A 17,500-nucleotide genomic window follows, 5' to 3' on the forward strand; every position below is an offset into this window, starting at 1 on the left:
GATCAGGATTAAGAAACACTGCTCTATTCTACTAATGATCAGGATTAAGAAACACTGCTCTATTCTACTAACGATCAGGATTAAGAAACACTGCTCTATTCTAATGATCAGGATTAATAAACACTGTTCTATTCTACTAACGATCAGGATTAAGAAACACTGCTCTATTCTACTAATGATCAGGATTAAGAAACACTGCTCTATTCTACTAACGATCAGGATTAAGAAACACTGCTCTATTCTACTAACGATCAGGATTAAGAAACACTGCTCTATTCTAACGATCAGGATTAAGAAACACTGCTCTATTCTACTAACGATCAGGATTAAGAAACACTGCTCTATTCTACTAACGATCAGGATTAAGAAACACTGCTCTATTCTACTAACGATCAGGATTAAGAAACACTGTTCTATTCTACTAACGATCAGGATTAAGAAACACTGCTCTATTCTACTAACGATCAGGATTAAGAAACACTGCTCTATTCTACTAATGATCAGGATTAAGAAACACTGCTCTATTCTACTAATGATCAGGATTAAGAAACACTGTTCTATTCTACTAACGATCAGGATTAAGAAACACTGCTCTATTCTAATGATCAGGATTAAGAAACACTGCTCTATTCTACTAATGATCAGGATTAAGAAACACTGCTCTATTCTACTAACGATCAGGATTAAGAAACACTGCTCTATTCTACTAACGATCAGGATTAAGAAACACTGCTCTATTCTACTAACGATCAGGATTAAGAAACACTGCTCTATTCTACTAACAATCAGGATTAAGAAACACTGCTCTATTCTAACGATCAGGATTAAGAAACACTGCTCTATTCTACTAATGATCAGGATTAAGAAACTCTGCTCTATTCTACTAACGATCAGGATTAAGAAACACTGCTCTATTCTACTAACGATCAGGATTAAGAAACACTGCTCTATTCTACTAACGATCAGGATTAAGAAACACTGCTCTATTCTACTAACGGTCAGGATTAAGAAACACTGTTCTATTCTACTAACGATCAGGATTAAGAAACACTGCTCTATTCTAACGATCAGGATTAAGAAACACTGCTCTATTCTAATGATCAGGATTAAGAAACACTGCTCTATTCTACTAACGATCAGGATTAAGAAACACTGCTCTATTCTACTAACGATCAGGATTAAGAAACACTGCTCTATTCTACTAACGATCAGGATTAAGAAACACTGCTCTATTCTACTAACGATCAGGATTAAGAAACACTGCTCTATTCTACTAACGATCAGGATTAAGAAACACTGCTCTATTCTACTAACGATCAGGATTAAGAAACACTGTTCTATTCTACTAACGATCAGGATTAAGAAACACTGTTCTATTCTACTAACGATCAGGATTAAGAAACACTGCTCTATTCTACTAACGATCAGGATTAAGAAACACTGCTCTATTCTACTAACGATCAGGATTAAGAAACACTGCTCTATTCTACTAACGATCAGGATTAAGAAACACTGCTCTATTCTACTAACGATCAGGATTAAGAAACACTGCTCTATTCTACTAACGATCAGGATTAAGAAACACTGTTCTATTCTACTAACTAACGATCAGGATTAAGAAACACTGCTCTATTCTACTAACGATCAGGATTAAGAAACACTGCTCTATTCTACTAACGATCAGGATTAAGAAACACTGCTCTATTCTACTAATGATCTTAACACTGCTCTATTCTATCAGGATTAAGAAACACTGCTCTATTCTACTAACAATCAGGATTAAGAAACACTGCTCTATTCTAACGATCAGGATTAAGAAACACTGCTCTATTCTACTAATGATCAGGATTAAGAAACTCTGCTCTATTCTACTAACGATCAGGATTAAGAAACACTGCTCTATTCTACTAACGATCAGGATTAAGAAACACTGCTCTATTCTACTAACGATCAGGATTAAGAAACACTGCTCTATTCTACTAACGGTCAGGATTAAGAAACACTGTTCTATTCTACTAACGATCAGGATTAAGAAACACTGCTCTATTCTAACGATCAGGATTAAGAAACACTGCTCTATTCTAATGATCAGGATTAAGAAACACTGCTCTATTCTACTAACGATCAGGATTAAGAAACACTGCTCTATTCTACTAACGATCAGGATTAAGAAACACTGCTCTATTCTACTAACGATCAGGATTAAGAAACACTGCTCTATTCTACTAACGATCAGGATTAAGAAACACTGCTCTATTGTACTAACGATCAGGATTAAGAAACACTGCTCTATTCTACTAACGATCAGGATTAAGAAACACTGTTCTATTCTACTAACGATCAGGATTAAGAAACACTGTTCTATTCTACTAACGATCAGGATTAAGAAACACTGCTCTATTCTACTAACGATCAGGATTAAGAAACACTGCTCTATTCTACTAACGATCAGGATTAAGAAACACTGCTCTATTCTACTAACGATCAGGATTAAGAAACACTGCTCTATTCTACTAACGATCAGGATTAAGAAACACTGCTCTATTCTACTAACGATCAGGATTAAGAAACACTGTTCTATTCTACTAACGATCAGGATTAAGAAACACTGCTCTATTCTACTAACGATCAGGATTAAGAAACACTGCTCTATTCTACTAACGATCAGGATTAAGAAACACTGCTCTATTCTAATGATCAGGATTAAGAAACACTGTTCTATTCTACTAACGATCAGGATTAAGAAACACTGCTCTATTCTAATGATCAGGATTAAGAAACACTGCTCTATTCTAATGATCAGGATTAAGAAACACTGCTCTATTCTAATGATCAGGATTAAGAAACACTGCTCTATTCTAATGATCAGGATTAAGAAACACTGCTCTATTCTACTAACGATCAGGATTAAGAAACACTGCTCTATTCTAATGATCAGGATTAAGAAACACTGCTCTATTCTAATGATCAGGATTAAGAAACACTGCTCTATTCTAATGATCAGGATTAAGAAACACTGCTCTATTCTACTAACGATCAGGATTAAGAAACACTGCTCTATTCTAATGATCAGGATTAAGAAACACTGCTCTATTCTACTAACGATCAGGATTAAGAAACACTGCTCTATTCTACTAACGATCAGGATTAAGAAACACTGCTCTATTCTACTAACGATCAGGATTAAGAAACACTGCTCTATTCTACTAACGATCAGGATTAAGAAACACTGCTCTATTCTACTAACGATCAGGATTAAGAAACACTGCTCTATTCTACTAACGATCAGGATTAAGAAACACTGCTCTATTCTACTAACGATCAGGATTAAGAAACACTGCTCTATTCTACTAACGATCAGGATTAAGAAACACTGCTCTATTCTAATGATCAGGATTAAGAAACACTGCTCTATTCTACTAATGATCAGGATTAAGAAACACTGCTCTATTCTACTAACGATCAGGATTAAGAAACACTGCTCTATTCTACTAACGATCAGGATTAAGAAACACTGCTCTATTCTACTAACGATCAGGATTAAGAAACACTGCTCTATTCTACTAACGATCAGGATTAAGAAACACTGCTCTATTCTACTAACGATCAGGATTAAGAAACACTGCTCTATTCTACTAACGATCAGGATTAAGAAACACTGCTCTATTCTACTAACGATCAGGATTAAGAAACACTGCTCTATTCTACTAACGATCAGGATTAAGAAACACTGCTCTATTCTACTAACGATCAGGATTAAGAAACACTGCTCTATTCTAGAAACACTGCTCTATTCTAGAAACACTGCTCTATTCTAGAAACACTGCTCTATTCTAGAAACACTGCTCTATTCTAGAAACACTGCTCTATTCTAGAAACACTGCTCTATTCTAGAAACACTGCTCTATTCTAGAAACACTGCTCTATTCTAGAAACACTGCTCTATTCTAGAAACACTGCTCTATTCTAGAAACACTGCTCTAACACTGCTCTACTCCACTAATGATCAAGTCCTCTATTTCAGGGGAATTTGGGAGACCCCGGCCCTGTGGGGTACCGTGGAATGAAGGTACGGCATCACAGCCACACACACCGGATATGACCATGGCACACTCTTCATTAAATAAAGTGTATTGCAATAATCGCAAACTGTTGATGATGATGATAACTGCTGTGTCTTGTTTCCAGGGCGACCGTGGTGGAAGAGGTGACAAGGGCGAGAGAGGCCATAAAGGCTACAAGGTAAACCACACATCCATTGGTGGATTTGATTTCCTCTTTAATCTGTTCTCCCATTAATGATGGAAAGTTTCTTTCCTCTCTGTCTACCCCTCTATTACCTACAATGTCTCTCTCACCCTCCCTCCCTCCCTCCCTCCCTCTCTTTCTCTCTCTCTCTCTCTCTCTCTCTCTCTCTCTCTCTCTCTCTCTCTCTCTCTCTCTCTCTCTCTCTCTCTCTCTCTCTCTCTCTCAGGGAGACAAAGGACAACGGGGAACAGATGGAGTTGATGGACGTAAGGGTGATCCAGGCTTTTCTGGTCTAGCCGGCTGTAAAGGTTCCCCAGGACCTGACGTGAGTCCTTCTCCTAATGTTGTAATAATTTAAATCCCAGTCCTGCATTAGGTTTAGGATGTGCTCTTTCAATGAGACTGACCAGGTGAATCCAGGTGAAAGCTATGATCCCTTATTGATGTCACTTGTTAAATCCACTTCAATCAGTGTAGATGAAGGGGAGGAGACCAGTTAAAGGATGATTTTTAAACCTTGAGACAATTGAGACATGGATTGTGTCTGTGTGCCATTCAGAGGGTGAATGGGCAAGACTAAATATTTAAGTGCCTTTGAACGGGGTATGGTAGTAGGTACCAGGCATACCGGTTTCAGTGTCAAGAACTGCAACGCTGCTGGGTTTTTCACGCTCAACAGTTTCCCTTATGTATCAAGAATTTGTTCTGAGGGCAAAAGGGGGAGTCCTAATGTTTTGTACAGTCCGTGCAGTGCATTTGGAAATTATTCAGACCCCTTGACTTTTTCTACATTTTGTTGCGTTACAGCCTTATTCATCAATCTACACACAATACACACAATACCCCATAATGACAAATCAAGACCAGATTTTATAGGGATAGTGCAAGATTTCCTCCAGACGTGACACTTGGCATTCAGGCCAAAGAGTTCAATCTTGGTTTCATCAGACCAGATAATCTTGTTTCTCATAGTCTGAGACCTTTAGGTGCCTTTTGGCAAACTCCATGTGGGCTGTTGTGCCTTTTACTGAGGAGTGGCTTCCGTTTGGCCACTCTACCATAAAGACCTGATTGCTGGAGTGCTGCAGAGATGGTTGTCCTTCTGGAAGCTTCTCCCATCTCCACAGAGGAACTCTGGAGCTCTGTCGGAGTGACCATTGGGTCACCCTCCTGACCAAGGCCCTTCTCCCCCGATTGCTCAGTTTGGCCGGACGGCCAGCTCTAGGAAGAGTCTTGGTGGTCCCAATGTCTCTGAGCTCTACGAACAACTTCTTCAACCTCATGGCTTGGTTTTTGCTCTGACCTGCACTGTCAACTGTGGAACCTTATATAGACAGGTGTGTGCCTTTCCAAATCTTATCCAATCAATTGAATTTACCACAGATGGACTCCAATCAAGTTGTAGAAACATCTCAAGGATGATCAATGGAAACATGATACACCTGAGCACAATTTTGAGTCTCATAGCAAAGGCTCTGAATACTTTTTTATGAATTTGCAAAAAAAATGCCTAAAAACCTGTTTTTGCTTTGTCATTATGGAGTATTGTGATGCCATTATGGGGTATTGTGATGTCATTATGGTGTATTGTGATGTCATTATGGGGTATTGTGATGTCATTATGGGGTATTGTGATGCCATTATGGGGTATTGTGATGTCATTATGGGGTATTGTGATGTCATTACGGGGTATTGTGATGTCATTATGGTGTATTGTGATGTCATTATGGGGTATTGTGATGTCATTATGGGGTATTGTGATGTCATTATGGTGTATTGTGATGTCATTATGGGGTATTGTGATGTCATTATGGGGTATTGTAATGTCATTATGTGGTATTGTGATGTCATTATGGGGTATTGTGATGTCATTATGGTGTATTGTGATGTCATTATGGGGTATTGTGATGTCATTATGGGGTATTGTGATGTCATTATGGAGTATTGTGTGTAGATCGATGATGACTGGTTATTATTATTAAGGCTGTAATGTAACAAAATGTGGAAAAAGTCAAGGGGTCTGAATACTTTCTGAATTAACTGTGTGTGTGTGTGTGTGTTTACAGTATGTATAAACTAATCCCCCCAGGGGTTAGTTTATAAACATTCTGCTAACAGAGAATGTAAACACAGTTATTCTGATTAAGCAGCTTGGTCCACGACACACACACACACACACACATTTTAGCCACATGTAGTTATGGGTGTAGGGGCCACTCTCTGGGGCTGTATGCTCTGGTGGTTAACAAGTAGTAGAACTCTGTGATGTGGTGAAGCTCTGCTGTTTTTCATCAGGAAACCTCAGGGGCTCTAGAACACTTTGATGTTTGGGTTCTATATTCTGACTTTTGTGTTCTGTTGTTCGATGTTCCATTGTTCCGTGTTCTATATTCTGACTTTTGTGTTCTGTTGTTCGATGTTCCATTGTTCCGTGTTCTATATTCTGACTTTTGTGTTCTGTTGTTCGATGTTCCATTTTTCCGTGTTCTATATTCTGACTTCTGTGTTCTATTGTTCTATGTTCCATTGTTCTGTGTTTAAAGTAGCGTGTTCTGGTTGTAGGGCTCACAGGGAGACGGCGGTCCTAAGGGAGATCCTGGTCCATACGGAACCAAAGGAGCTAAGGTACAGTAAGATGACTTCCTGTTGTACTGTTGTTACCATGGTGACTTGAGCTGGGCGACATAGTTGTTAACATGATGATGTTGTATTTTCTGTTTAAGGGAGATCAGGGGAAAGACGGAGAACCAGGACGACCCGGCAACTATGGACTGCCTGGAATCAAGGTACAGCTCTTCATTTGAGCCAGTTTGATGCAGAAAGATAATCTCACAGCAAGACCACATGTAAATTATTGTGGATTACAATTCACGGGCAGCTTTGTGTACACAAGTTAGTGTGTACATGAGTTAGTGTGTACATGAGTTAGTGTGTACATGAGTTAGTGTGTACATGAGTTAATGTGTACATGAGTTAGTGTGTACATGAGTTAATGTGTACATGAGTTAGTGTGTACATGAGTTAGTGTGTACATGAGTTAGTGTGTACATGAGTTAGTGTGTACATGAGTTAGTGTGTGTGTACATGAGTTAGTGTGTGTGTACATTAGTTAGTGTGTACATGAGTTAGTGTGGATGTGTGAGGACTACTGTGTATCACATCATATGTCATGTTATCATGTCATCTTCTCATAGGGTACACCGGGCCCAAAAGGAGCCAATGGGGACAAAGGACAGCGGGGTGATGATGTAAGTGACTCTAACTCCTGAGAATTATGGGAAGATACTGTTTACATTGAGGTGTTGATGATATCATGTGACATCATCTTCGTTGTGCATTTCAGGGAGCACCTGGACCGGATGGCCTCCGGGGAGACAAAGTATTCACACTTTACTACTACTACACTGTCTGTGTGTGGTCTGTGTGTGTGTCTGTGTGTGGTCTGTGTGTGTGTGTGTGTGTGTGTGTGTGTGTGTGTGTGTGTGTGTGTGTGTGTGTGTGTGTGTGTGTGTGTGTGTGTGTGTGTGTGTGTGTGTGTGTGTGTGTGTGTGTGTGTGTGTGTGTGTGTGTGTGTGATGACATTTCCCACTACCTCATGAGAACAAAGTAACAGTAGGTTTAGGATTAGGTTTTAGGATTAGGTTTAGGATTAGGTTTAGGATTAGGATTTGTGTGTGTGTGTGTTGACTTCTGTCCATTCTCCTTCAGGGAACCCCAGGAGAGAAAGGAGAACAAGGAACCCGTGGAAACAGAGGACCAAGAGGAGATTTGGTGAGTGATGATGAGGGTGATGTTGATGTTGATGGTGATGAGGGTGATGGTGGTGGTGATGATGTTGATGTTGATGGTGGTGGTGATGATGTTGATGTTGATGGCGATGAAGGTGTGTGTTGACGGATGTCTTCTGTCCCTTCAGGGTGACCCAGGACCTCGTGGAGATCAGGGCAGAGAGGGTTCATCTGGAGCCAATGGAGAGCCTGTACGTACCATAGTTCTCGACCTCTGAAACTACACAACGTTTAAAACTCTTCATCAAGCATTTAAACTTGATACCCTTCATACCAGCATTCAATCATCAATAGTATTTAGTATCTCATATTTTAATTAGATGCCTATTAGCTAAAACAGTAGCTACTAATTAGATCCCCCATTAGATTAAACAGTAGCTACTAATTAGATCCCCCCCCCCATTAGATAAAACAGTAGCTACTAATTAGACCCCCCCCCATTAGATAAAACAGTAGCTACTAATTAGATCCCCCATTAGATTAAACAGTAGCTACTAATTAGATCCCCCCATTAGATAAAACAGTAGCTACTAATTAGACCCCCATTAGATAAAACAGTAGCTACTCAATAGATCCCCCATTAGAAAAAACAGTAGCTACTAATTAGATCCCCCCATTAGATAAAACAGCAGCTACTAATTAGACCCCCCATTAGATAAAACAGTAGCTACTAATTAGATCCCCCCTCCATTAGATAAAACAGCAGCTACTAATTAGATCCCCCATTAGATAAAACAGTAGCTACTAATTAGATCCCCCATTAGATGAAGCAGCAGCTACTAATTAGATCCCCCCATTAGATAAAGCAGCAGCTACTAATTAGACCCCCCATTAGATAAAACAGCAGCTACTAATTAGATCTCCCCCATTAGATAAAACAGAAGCTACTAATTTGATCCCCCCCATTAGATAAAGCAGCAGCTACTAATTAGATCCCCCATTAGATAAAACAGCAGCTACTAATTAGATCCCCCCCATTAGATAAAACAGCAGCTACTAATTAGATCCCCCATTAGATGAAGCAGCAGCTACTAATTAGATCCCCCCATTAGATTAAACAGTAGTTACTAATTAGATCCCCCCATTAGATAAAACAGCAGCTACTAATTAGATCCCCCATTAGATAAAGCAGCAGCTACTAATTAGACCTCCCCATTAGATAAAGCAGCAGCTACTAATTAGATCCCCAAATTAGATAAAACAGTAGCTACTAATTAGATCCCCCATTAGATAAAGCAGCAGCTACTAATTAGATCCCCATTAGATAAAGCAGCAGCTACTAATTAGATCCCCCATTAGATAAAACAGTAGCTACTAATTAGATCCCCATTAGATAAAGCAGCAGCTACTAATTAGATCCCCCCATTAGATAAAACAGTAGCTACTAATTAGATCCCCCCCATTAGATAAAGCAGCAGCTACTAATTAGATCCCCCCATTAGATAAAGCAGCAGCTACTAATTAGATCCCCATTAGATAAAGCAGCAGCTACTAATTAGATCCCCCATTAGATAAAACAGTAGCTACTAATTAGATCCCCATTAGATAAAGCAGCAGCTACTAATTAGATCCCCCCATTAGATAAAACAGCAGCTACTAATTAGATCCCCCATTAGATAAAACAGTAGCTACTAATTAGATCCCCATTAGATAAAACAGTAGCTACTAATTAGATCCCCCATTAGATAAAACAGTAGCTACTAATTAGATCCCCCCATTAGATAAAACAGTAGCTACTAATTAGATCCCCCATTAGATAAAACAGTAGCTACTAATTAGATCCCCATTAGATAAAGCAGCAGCTACTAATTAGATCCCCCCAATAGATAAAACAGTAGCTACTAATTAGATCCCCCATTAGATAAAACAGTAGCTACTAATTAGATCCCCCATTAGATAAAACAGTAGCTACTAATTAGATCCCCCCATTAGATAAAACAGTAGCTACTAATTAGATCCCCCATTAGATAAAACAGTAGCTACTAATTAGATCCCCCATTAGATAAAACAGCAGCTACTAATTAGATCCCCCATTTGATAAAGCAGCAGCTACTAATTAGATCCCCCATTAGATAAAACAGCAGCTACTAATTAGCTCCCCCCATTAGATAAAACAGTAGCTACTAATTAGATCCCCCATTAGATAAAACAGTAGCTACTAATTAGATCCCCATTAGATAAAGCAGCAGCTACTAATTAGATCCCCCATTAGATAAAACAGCAGCTACTAATTAGATCCCCATTAGATAAAGCAGCAGCTACTAATTAGATCCCCCCATTAGATAAAGCAGCAGCTACTAATTAGATCCCCCCATTAGATAAAGCAGCAGCTACTAATTAGATCCCCCCATTAGATAAAACAGTAGCTACTAATTAGATCCCCATTAGATAAAGCAGTAGCTACTAATTAGATCCCCATTAGATAAAACAGTAGCTACTAATTAGATCCCCATTAGATAAAGCAGCAGCTACTAATTAGATCGCCATTAGATAAAGCAGCAGCTACTAATTAGATCGCCATTAGATAAAGCAGCAGCTACTAATTAGATCCCCATTAGATAAAGCAGCAGCTACTAATTAGATCCCCCCCATTAGATAAAGCAGCAGCTACTAATTAGATCCCCATTAGATAAAGCAGCAGCTACTAATTAGATCCCCATTAGATAAAGCAGCAGCTACTAATTAGATCCCCATTAGATAAAACAGCAGCTACTAATTAGATCCCCATTAGATAAAACAGCAGCTACTAATTAGATCCCCCCCCATTAGATAAAACAGCAGATAGGAATTAGATTCCCCATTAGATTCACTGTTCTATTTAGGGACCTTACAGTTGGTTGTATTTGTGGGGTACGGTACAGAGATGAGGTGAGATGAGATGAGTATCCATTTTATATTTAGGCTGTTGAGGGTGGGCCTCAAGCTACTCTCTATGTTGAAGAGGGTGGGCCTCAAGCTGCTCTCTATGTTGAAGAGGGTGGGCCTCAAGCTGCTCTCTATGTTGAAGAGGGTGGGCCTCAAGCTGCTCTCTATGTTGAAGAGGGTGGGCCTCAAGCTGCTCTGTATGTTGAAGAGGGTGGGCCTCAAGCTGCTCTTTATGTTGAAGAGCCTCAAGCTGCTCTCTATGTTGAAGAGCCTCAAGCTGCTCTCTATGTTGAAGAGGGTGGGCCTCAAGCTGCTCTCTATGTTGAAGAGGGTGGGCCTCAAGCTGCTCTCTATGTTGAAGAGGGTGGGCTTCAAGCTGCTCTGTATGTTGAAGAGGGTGGGCCTCAAGCTGCTCTCTATGTTGAAGAGGGTGGGCCTCAAGCTGCTCTGTATGTTGAAGAGGGTGGGCCTCAAGCTGCTCTCTATGTTGAAGAGGGTGGGCCTCAAGCTGCTCTGTATGTTGAAGAGGGTGGGCCTCAAGCTGCTCTGTATGTTGAAGAGGGTGGGCCTCAAGCGGCTCTCTATTTTGAAGAGGGTGGGCCTCAAGCTGCTCTGTATGTTGAAGAGGGTGGGCCTCAAGCTGCTCTGTATGTTGAAGAGGGTGGGCCTCAAACTGCTCTCTATGTTGAAGAGGGTGGGCCTCAAGCTGCTCTGTATGTGGAAGAGGGTGGGCCTCAAGCTGCTCTCTATTTTGAAGAGGGTGGGCCTCAAGCTGCTCTGTATGTTGAAGAGGGTGGGCCTCAAGCTGCTCTGTATGTTGAAGAGGGTGGGCCTCAAGCTGCTCTGTATGTTGAAGAGGGTGGGCCTCAAGCTGCTCTGTATGTTGAAGAGGGTGGGCCTCAAGCTGCTCTCTATTTTGAAGAGGGTGGGCCTCAAGCTGCTCTGTATGTTGAAGAGGGTGGGCCTCAAGCTGCTCTGTATGTTGAAGAGGGTGGGCCTCAAGCTGCTCTGTATGTTGAAGAGGGTGGGCCTCAAGCTGCTCTCTATGTTGAAGAGGGTGGGCCTCAAGCTGCTCTGTATGTGGAAGAGGGTGGGCCTCAAGCTGCTCTCTATTTTGAAGAGGGTGGGCCTCAAGCTGCTCTGTATGTTGAAGAGGGTGGGCCTCAAGCTGCTCTCTATGTTGAAGAGGGTGGGCCTCAAGCTGCTCTCTATGTTGAAGAGGGTGGGCCTCAAGCTGCTCTCGATGTTGAAGAGGGTGGGCCTCAAGCTGCTCTGTATGTTGAAGAGGGTGGGCCTCAAGCTGCTCTGTATGTTGAAGAGGGTGGGCCTCAAGCTGCTCTGTATGTTGAAGAGGGTGGGCCTCAAGCTGCTCTGTATGTTGAAGAGGGTGGGCCTCAAGCTGCTCTGTATGTGGAAGAGGGTGGGCCTCAAGCTGCTCTGTATGTTGAAGAGGGTGGGCCTCAAGCTGCTCTGTATGTTGAAGAGGGTGGGCCTCAAGCTGCTCTGTATGTTGAAGAGGGTGGGCTTCAAGCTGCTCTCTATGTTGAAGAGGGTGGGCCTCAAGCTGCTCTGTATGTGGAAGAGGGTGGGCCTCAAGCTGCTCTCTATTTTGAAGAGGGTGGGCCTCAAGCTGCTCTCTATTTTGAAGAGGGTGGTTCTCAAGCTGCTCTCTATTTTGAAGAGGGTGGGCCTCAAGCTGCTCTCTATTTTGAAGAGGGTGGGCCTCAAGCTGCTCTGTATGTTGAAGAGGGTGGGCCTCAAGCTGCATCCTTGTCTCACCCCCCAGCCCTCAGGAAAGACATGTGGGTGTCTATTTGTTGTTTGTGTACGTTGCCTTTTTTGTTTTTGTACATCACATTCCTTCCATTTGTATAGACGACCCTCGTGAAATCAACAAAGCATGAGAAGGCTTTGTCTGTTTTGGTTTGTTTGTCAGTAAGGGTGTGCAGGGTGTATATTACGTGGTCTGTCGTACGGTATTTTGGTAAGATTTGCTCAGGACATTGTTTTCACTGAGGAAATGTTCGAGTCTGCTGTTGATGATACTGCAGAGGATTTGTCTAAGGTTGCTGTTGACGCACATTCCTGAGTAATTATTGTGATCAAATTTGTCCTTACTTTTGTGGATTGGGGTGGCCAGACCTTAGTTCCAAATATTGGGGAAGATGCCAGAGCTGAGCATAATCTTGAAGAGTTTAAGAATAGCCAATTGTATTTTGTGGTATGTATATTTTATAATTTAGTTTAGTATAACATCAACACCTCAGTCCTTTTGGGGTTGGAGGGTTTGTACACGACATGACCAAAAGTATGTGTACACCTGCTCGAACAACATCTCATTCCAAAATCATGTGTATTAATATGGAGTTGGTCCCCCCCTTTGCTGCTAACAGCCTCCACTCTTCTGGGAAGGCTTTCCACTAGATGTTGGAACATTGCTGCTATAACAGCCTCCACTCTTCTGGGAAGGCTTTCCACTAGATGTTGGAACATTGCTGCTATAACAACCTCCACTCTTCTGGGAAGGCTTTCAACTAGATGTTGGAACATTGCTGCTATAACAGCCTCCACTCTTCTGGGAAGGCTTTCAACTAGATGTTGGAACATTGCTGCTATAACAGCCTCCACTCTTCTGGGAATGCTTTCCACTAGATGTTGGAACATTGCTGCGGAGACTTGCTTCCATTCAACCACAAGAGCATTAGTGAGGTCGGGGACTGATGATGGGAGATTAGGCCTGGCTCGCAGTCGGCATTCCAATGCATCACAAAGGTGTTTGATGGGGTTGAGGTCAAGGTTCTGTGCAGGCCAGTCAAGTTCTTCCATACCTATCTCGACAAACCATTTCTGTATGGACCTCGATTTTTTGAATGGGGGCATTGTTGAAACAGGAAAGTGCCTTCCCCAAACTGTTGCCACAAAGTTGGAAGTACAGAATCATCTAGAATTTCATTGTATGTTGTAGTGGTTAAGGGCTGGTCAGTCAGCATTTCACTGTGAGGTCTACAACACCTGTTGGTTAAGGGCTGGTCAGTCAGCATTTCACTGTGAGGTCTACACCTGTTGGTTAAGGGCTGGTCAGTCAGCATTTCACTGTGGTTAAGGGCTCCAGCACCTGTTGGTTAAGGGCTGGTCAGTCAGCATTTCACTGTGAGGTCTACACCTGTTGGTTAAGGGCTGGTCAGTCAGCATTTCACTGTGAGGTCTACACCTGTTGGTTAAGGGCTGGTCAGTCAGCATTTCACTGTGAGGTCTACACCTGTTGGTTAAGGGCTGGTCAGTCAGCATTTCACTGTGAGGTCTACACCTGTTGTATTTGGCACATGTGACAAAATACAATGTGATTTGATGTGTAGGCCAGTGATCCAAAAATCTAAATGTCCATTTTAAATTCAGGCTGTAACACAACAACATGTAGATTAAGTCAAGGGGTGTGAATTCATTCGGAATGCACCGTATGCATTACTCTAACCATTTTTATCCCCATAATGCAACACTTTGAAAGGCTGTGGCCAACGATAGCAAACGACTTGACAAAAGTGATCCGCTCGAACGCGCCCACTGCTTCCTACTTCCTGTCCACACAGTTTCTGCTTCCTACTTCCTGTCTACACAGTTTCTGCTTCCTACTTCCTGTCTACACAGTTTCTGCTTCCTACTTCCTGTCTACACTGTTTCCGCATTCTACTTCCGGTCTACACTGTTTCTGCTTCCTACTTCCTGTCTACACTGTTTCTGCTTCCTATTTCTTGTATACACTGTTTCTACTTCCTACTTCCTGTCTACACTGTTTCTACTTCCTACTTCCTGTCTACACTGTTTCTACTTCCTACTTCCTGTCTACACTGTTTCTACTTCCTACTTCCTGTCTACACTGTTTCTACTTCCTACTTCCTGTCTACACTATTTCTGCTTCCTACGCTGTTACATAATTAAATGGTGTTATAATTACAAACTTTTACAACTGTGTCTTAGGGCGAGCTGTGTGTGTGTGTGCGTGCGTGTGTGTGTGTTGTAAGTCTAACAGTTTTGTTGTGTGTGTTTCAGGGTGACATCGGCAGGGCGGGGTCTGCAGGATATAGAGGAGATGAGGGCGCCCCCGGACCAGAGGTTGGGAAACTAATCAATCAATTTGTTTATCCATTCCGTCATCTAGTTAACACATGTATTTGTCTCACACACATTTATCACTAAGCTGGGAGTCTTATCACACCTGCATCACTAAGCTGGGAGTCTTATCACACATTTATCACTAAGCTGGGAGTCTTATCACACCTGAATCACTAAGCTGGGAGTCTTATCACACATTCATCACTAAGCTGGGAGTCTTATCACACCTGCATCACTAAGCTGGGAGTCTTATCACACCTGCATCACTAAGCTGGGAGTCTTATCACACATTCATCACTAAGCTGGGAGTCTTATCACACATTCATCACTAAGCTGGGAGTCTTATCACACCTGCATCACTAAGCTGGGAGTCTTATCACACCTGCATCACTAAGCTGGGAGTCTTATCACACATTCATCACTAAGCTGGGAGTCTTATCACACATTCATCACTAAGCTGGGAGTCTTATCACACATTCATCACTAAGCTGGGAGTCTTATCACACCTGCATCACTAAGCTGGGAGTCTTATCACACCTGCATCACTAAGCTGGGAGTCTTATCACACATTCATCACTAAGCTGGGAGTCTTATCACACATTCATCACTAAGCTGGGAGTCTTATCACACCTGCATCACTAAGCTGGGAGTCTTATCACACCTGCATCACTAAGCTGGGAGTCTTATCACACATTCATCACTAAGCTGGGAGTCTTATCACACCTGCATCACTAAGCTGGGAGTCTTATCACACCTGCATCACTAAGCTGGGAGTCTTATCACACCTGCATCAAATCAAATGTATTTATAAAGCCCTTCTTACATCAGCTGATATCTCAAAGTGCTGTACAGAAACCCAGCCTAAAACCCCAAACAGCAAGCAATGCAGGTGTAGAAGCACGGTGGCTAGGAAAAACTCCCTAGAAAGGCCAACACCTAGGAAGAAACCCAGAGAGGAACCAGGCTATGTGGGGTGGCCAGTCCTCTTCTGGCTGTGCCAGGTGGAGATTATAACAGAACATGGCCAAGATGTTCAAATGTTCATAAATGACCAGCATGGTCAAATAATAATAATCACAGGCAGAACAGTTGAAACTGGAGCGGCAGCACGGCCAGGTGGACTGAGGACAGCAAGGAGTCATCATGCCAGGTAGTCCTGAGGCATGGTCCTAGGGCTCAGGTCCTCAGAGAGAGAGAGAAAGAAAGAGAGAATTAGAGAGAGCATACTTAATAAAATCACACAGGACACCGGATAGGACAGGAGAAGTACTCCAGATATAACAAACTGACCCTAGCCCCCTGACACATAAACTACTGCAGCATAAATACTGGAGGCTGAGACAGGATGGGTCAGGAGACACTGTGGCCCCATCCGATGATACCCCCGGACAGGGACAAACAGGAAGGATATAACCCCACCCACTTTGCCAAAACACAGCCTCCACACTACTAGAGGGATATCTTCAACCACCAACTTACCATCCTGAGACAAGGCTGAGTATAGCCCACAAAGATCTTCGCCACGGCACAACCCAAGGGGGAGCGCCAACCCAGACAGGAAGATCACATCAGTGACTCAACCCACTCAAGTGACACACCCCCCCTAGGGACTGCATGAAAGAGCACCAGTAAGCCAGTAACTCAGCCCCTGTAACAGGGTTAGAGGCAGAGAATCCCAGTGGAAAGAGGGGAACCGGCCAGGCAGAGAGAGCAAGGGCAGTTCGTTGCTCCAGAGCCTTTCTGTTCACCTTCACACTCCTAGAGCATTGCAGTAGTCTAACCTAGAAGTAACAAAAGCATGGATGAATTTTTCTGCATCATATTTGGACAGAAAGTTTCTGATTTTTGCAATGTTACGTAAATGGAAAAAAGCTGTCCTTGAAACAGTCTTGATATGTTCGTCAAAAGAGAGATCAGGGTCCAGAGTAACGCCGAGGTCCTTCACAGTTTTATTTGAGACGACTGTACAACCATTAAGATTAATTGTCAGATTCAACAGAAGATCTCTTTGTTTCTTGGGACCTAGAACAAGCATCTCTGTTTTGTCCGAGTTTAAAAGTAGAAAGTTTGCAGCCATCCACTTCCTTATGTCTGAAACACAGGCTTTCAGCGAGGGCAATATTGGGGCTTCACCATGTTTCATTGAAATGTACAGCTGTGTGTCATCCGCATAGCAGTGCAAGTTAACATTATGTTTTCAAATGACATCCCCAAGAGGTAAAATATATAGTGAAAACAATAGTGGTCCTAAAACGGAACCTTGAGGAACACCGAAATTTACAGTTGATTTGTCAGAGGACAAACCATTCACAGAGACAAACCATTCACAGAGACAAACTAATATCTTTCCGACAGATAAGATCTAAAACCAGGCCAGAACTTGTCCATGTAGACCAATTTCGGTTTCCAATCTCTCCAGAAGAATGTGGTGATCGATGGTATCAAAAGCAGCACTAAGGTCTAGGAGCACGAGGACAGATGCAGAGCCT

General features: G+C 42.1%; 1 protein-coding gene across 2 annotated transcripts in view; it reads left to right on the forward strand.

Moving 5' to 3' along the window:
• col6a1 (collagen, type VI, alpha 1) overlaps positions 1 to 17,500 on the forward strand; it is a 66,775-nt gene that overhangs the window by 16,141 nt on the left and 33,134 nt on the right. For both annotated transcript variants that reach the window (XM_046360623.1, XM_046360622.1), the window contains exons 10-19: positions 4,025 to 4,069; positions 4,189 to 4,242; positions 4,475 to 4,573; positions 6,811 to 6,873; positions 6,972 to 7,034; positions 7,443 to 7,496; positions 7,592 to 7,627; positions 7,957 to 8,019; positions 8,165 to 8,227; positions 14,949 to 15,011. In XM_046360623.1, coding sequence (XP_046216579.1) covers positions 4,025 to 4,069; positions 4,189 to 4,242; positions 4,475 to 4,573; positions 6,811 to 6,873; positions 6,972 to 7,034; positions 7,443 to 7,496; positions 7,592 to 7,627; positions 7,957 to 8,019; positions 8,165 to 8,227; positions 14,949 to 15,011 — 603 coding nt within the window. The remainder of the gene's footprint in view (positions 1 to 4,024; positions 4,070 to 4,188; positions 4,243 to 4,474; positions 4,574 to 6,810; positions 6,874 to 6,971; positions 7,035 to 7,442; positions 7,497 to 7,591; positions 7,628 to 7,956; positions 8,020 to 8,164; positions 8,228 to 14,948; positions 15,012 to 17,500) is intronic.

Source organism: Oncorhynchus gorbuscha, linkage group LG08 (assembly GCF_021184085.1).
Source record: "Oncorhynchus gorbuscha isolate QuinsamMale2020 ecotype Even-year linkage group LG08, OgorEven_v1.0, whole genome shotgun sequence".
Taxonomy (NCBI): domain Eukaryota; kingdom Metazoa; phylum Chordata; class Actinopteri; order Salmoniformes; family Salmonidae; genus Oncorhynchus; species Oncorhynchus gorbuscha.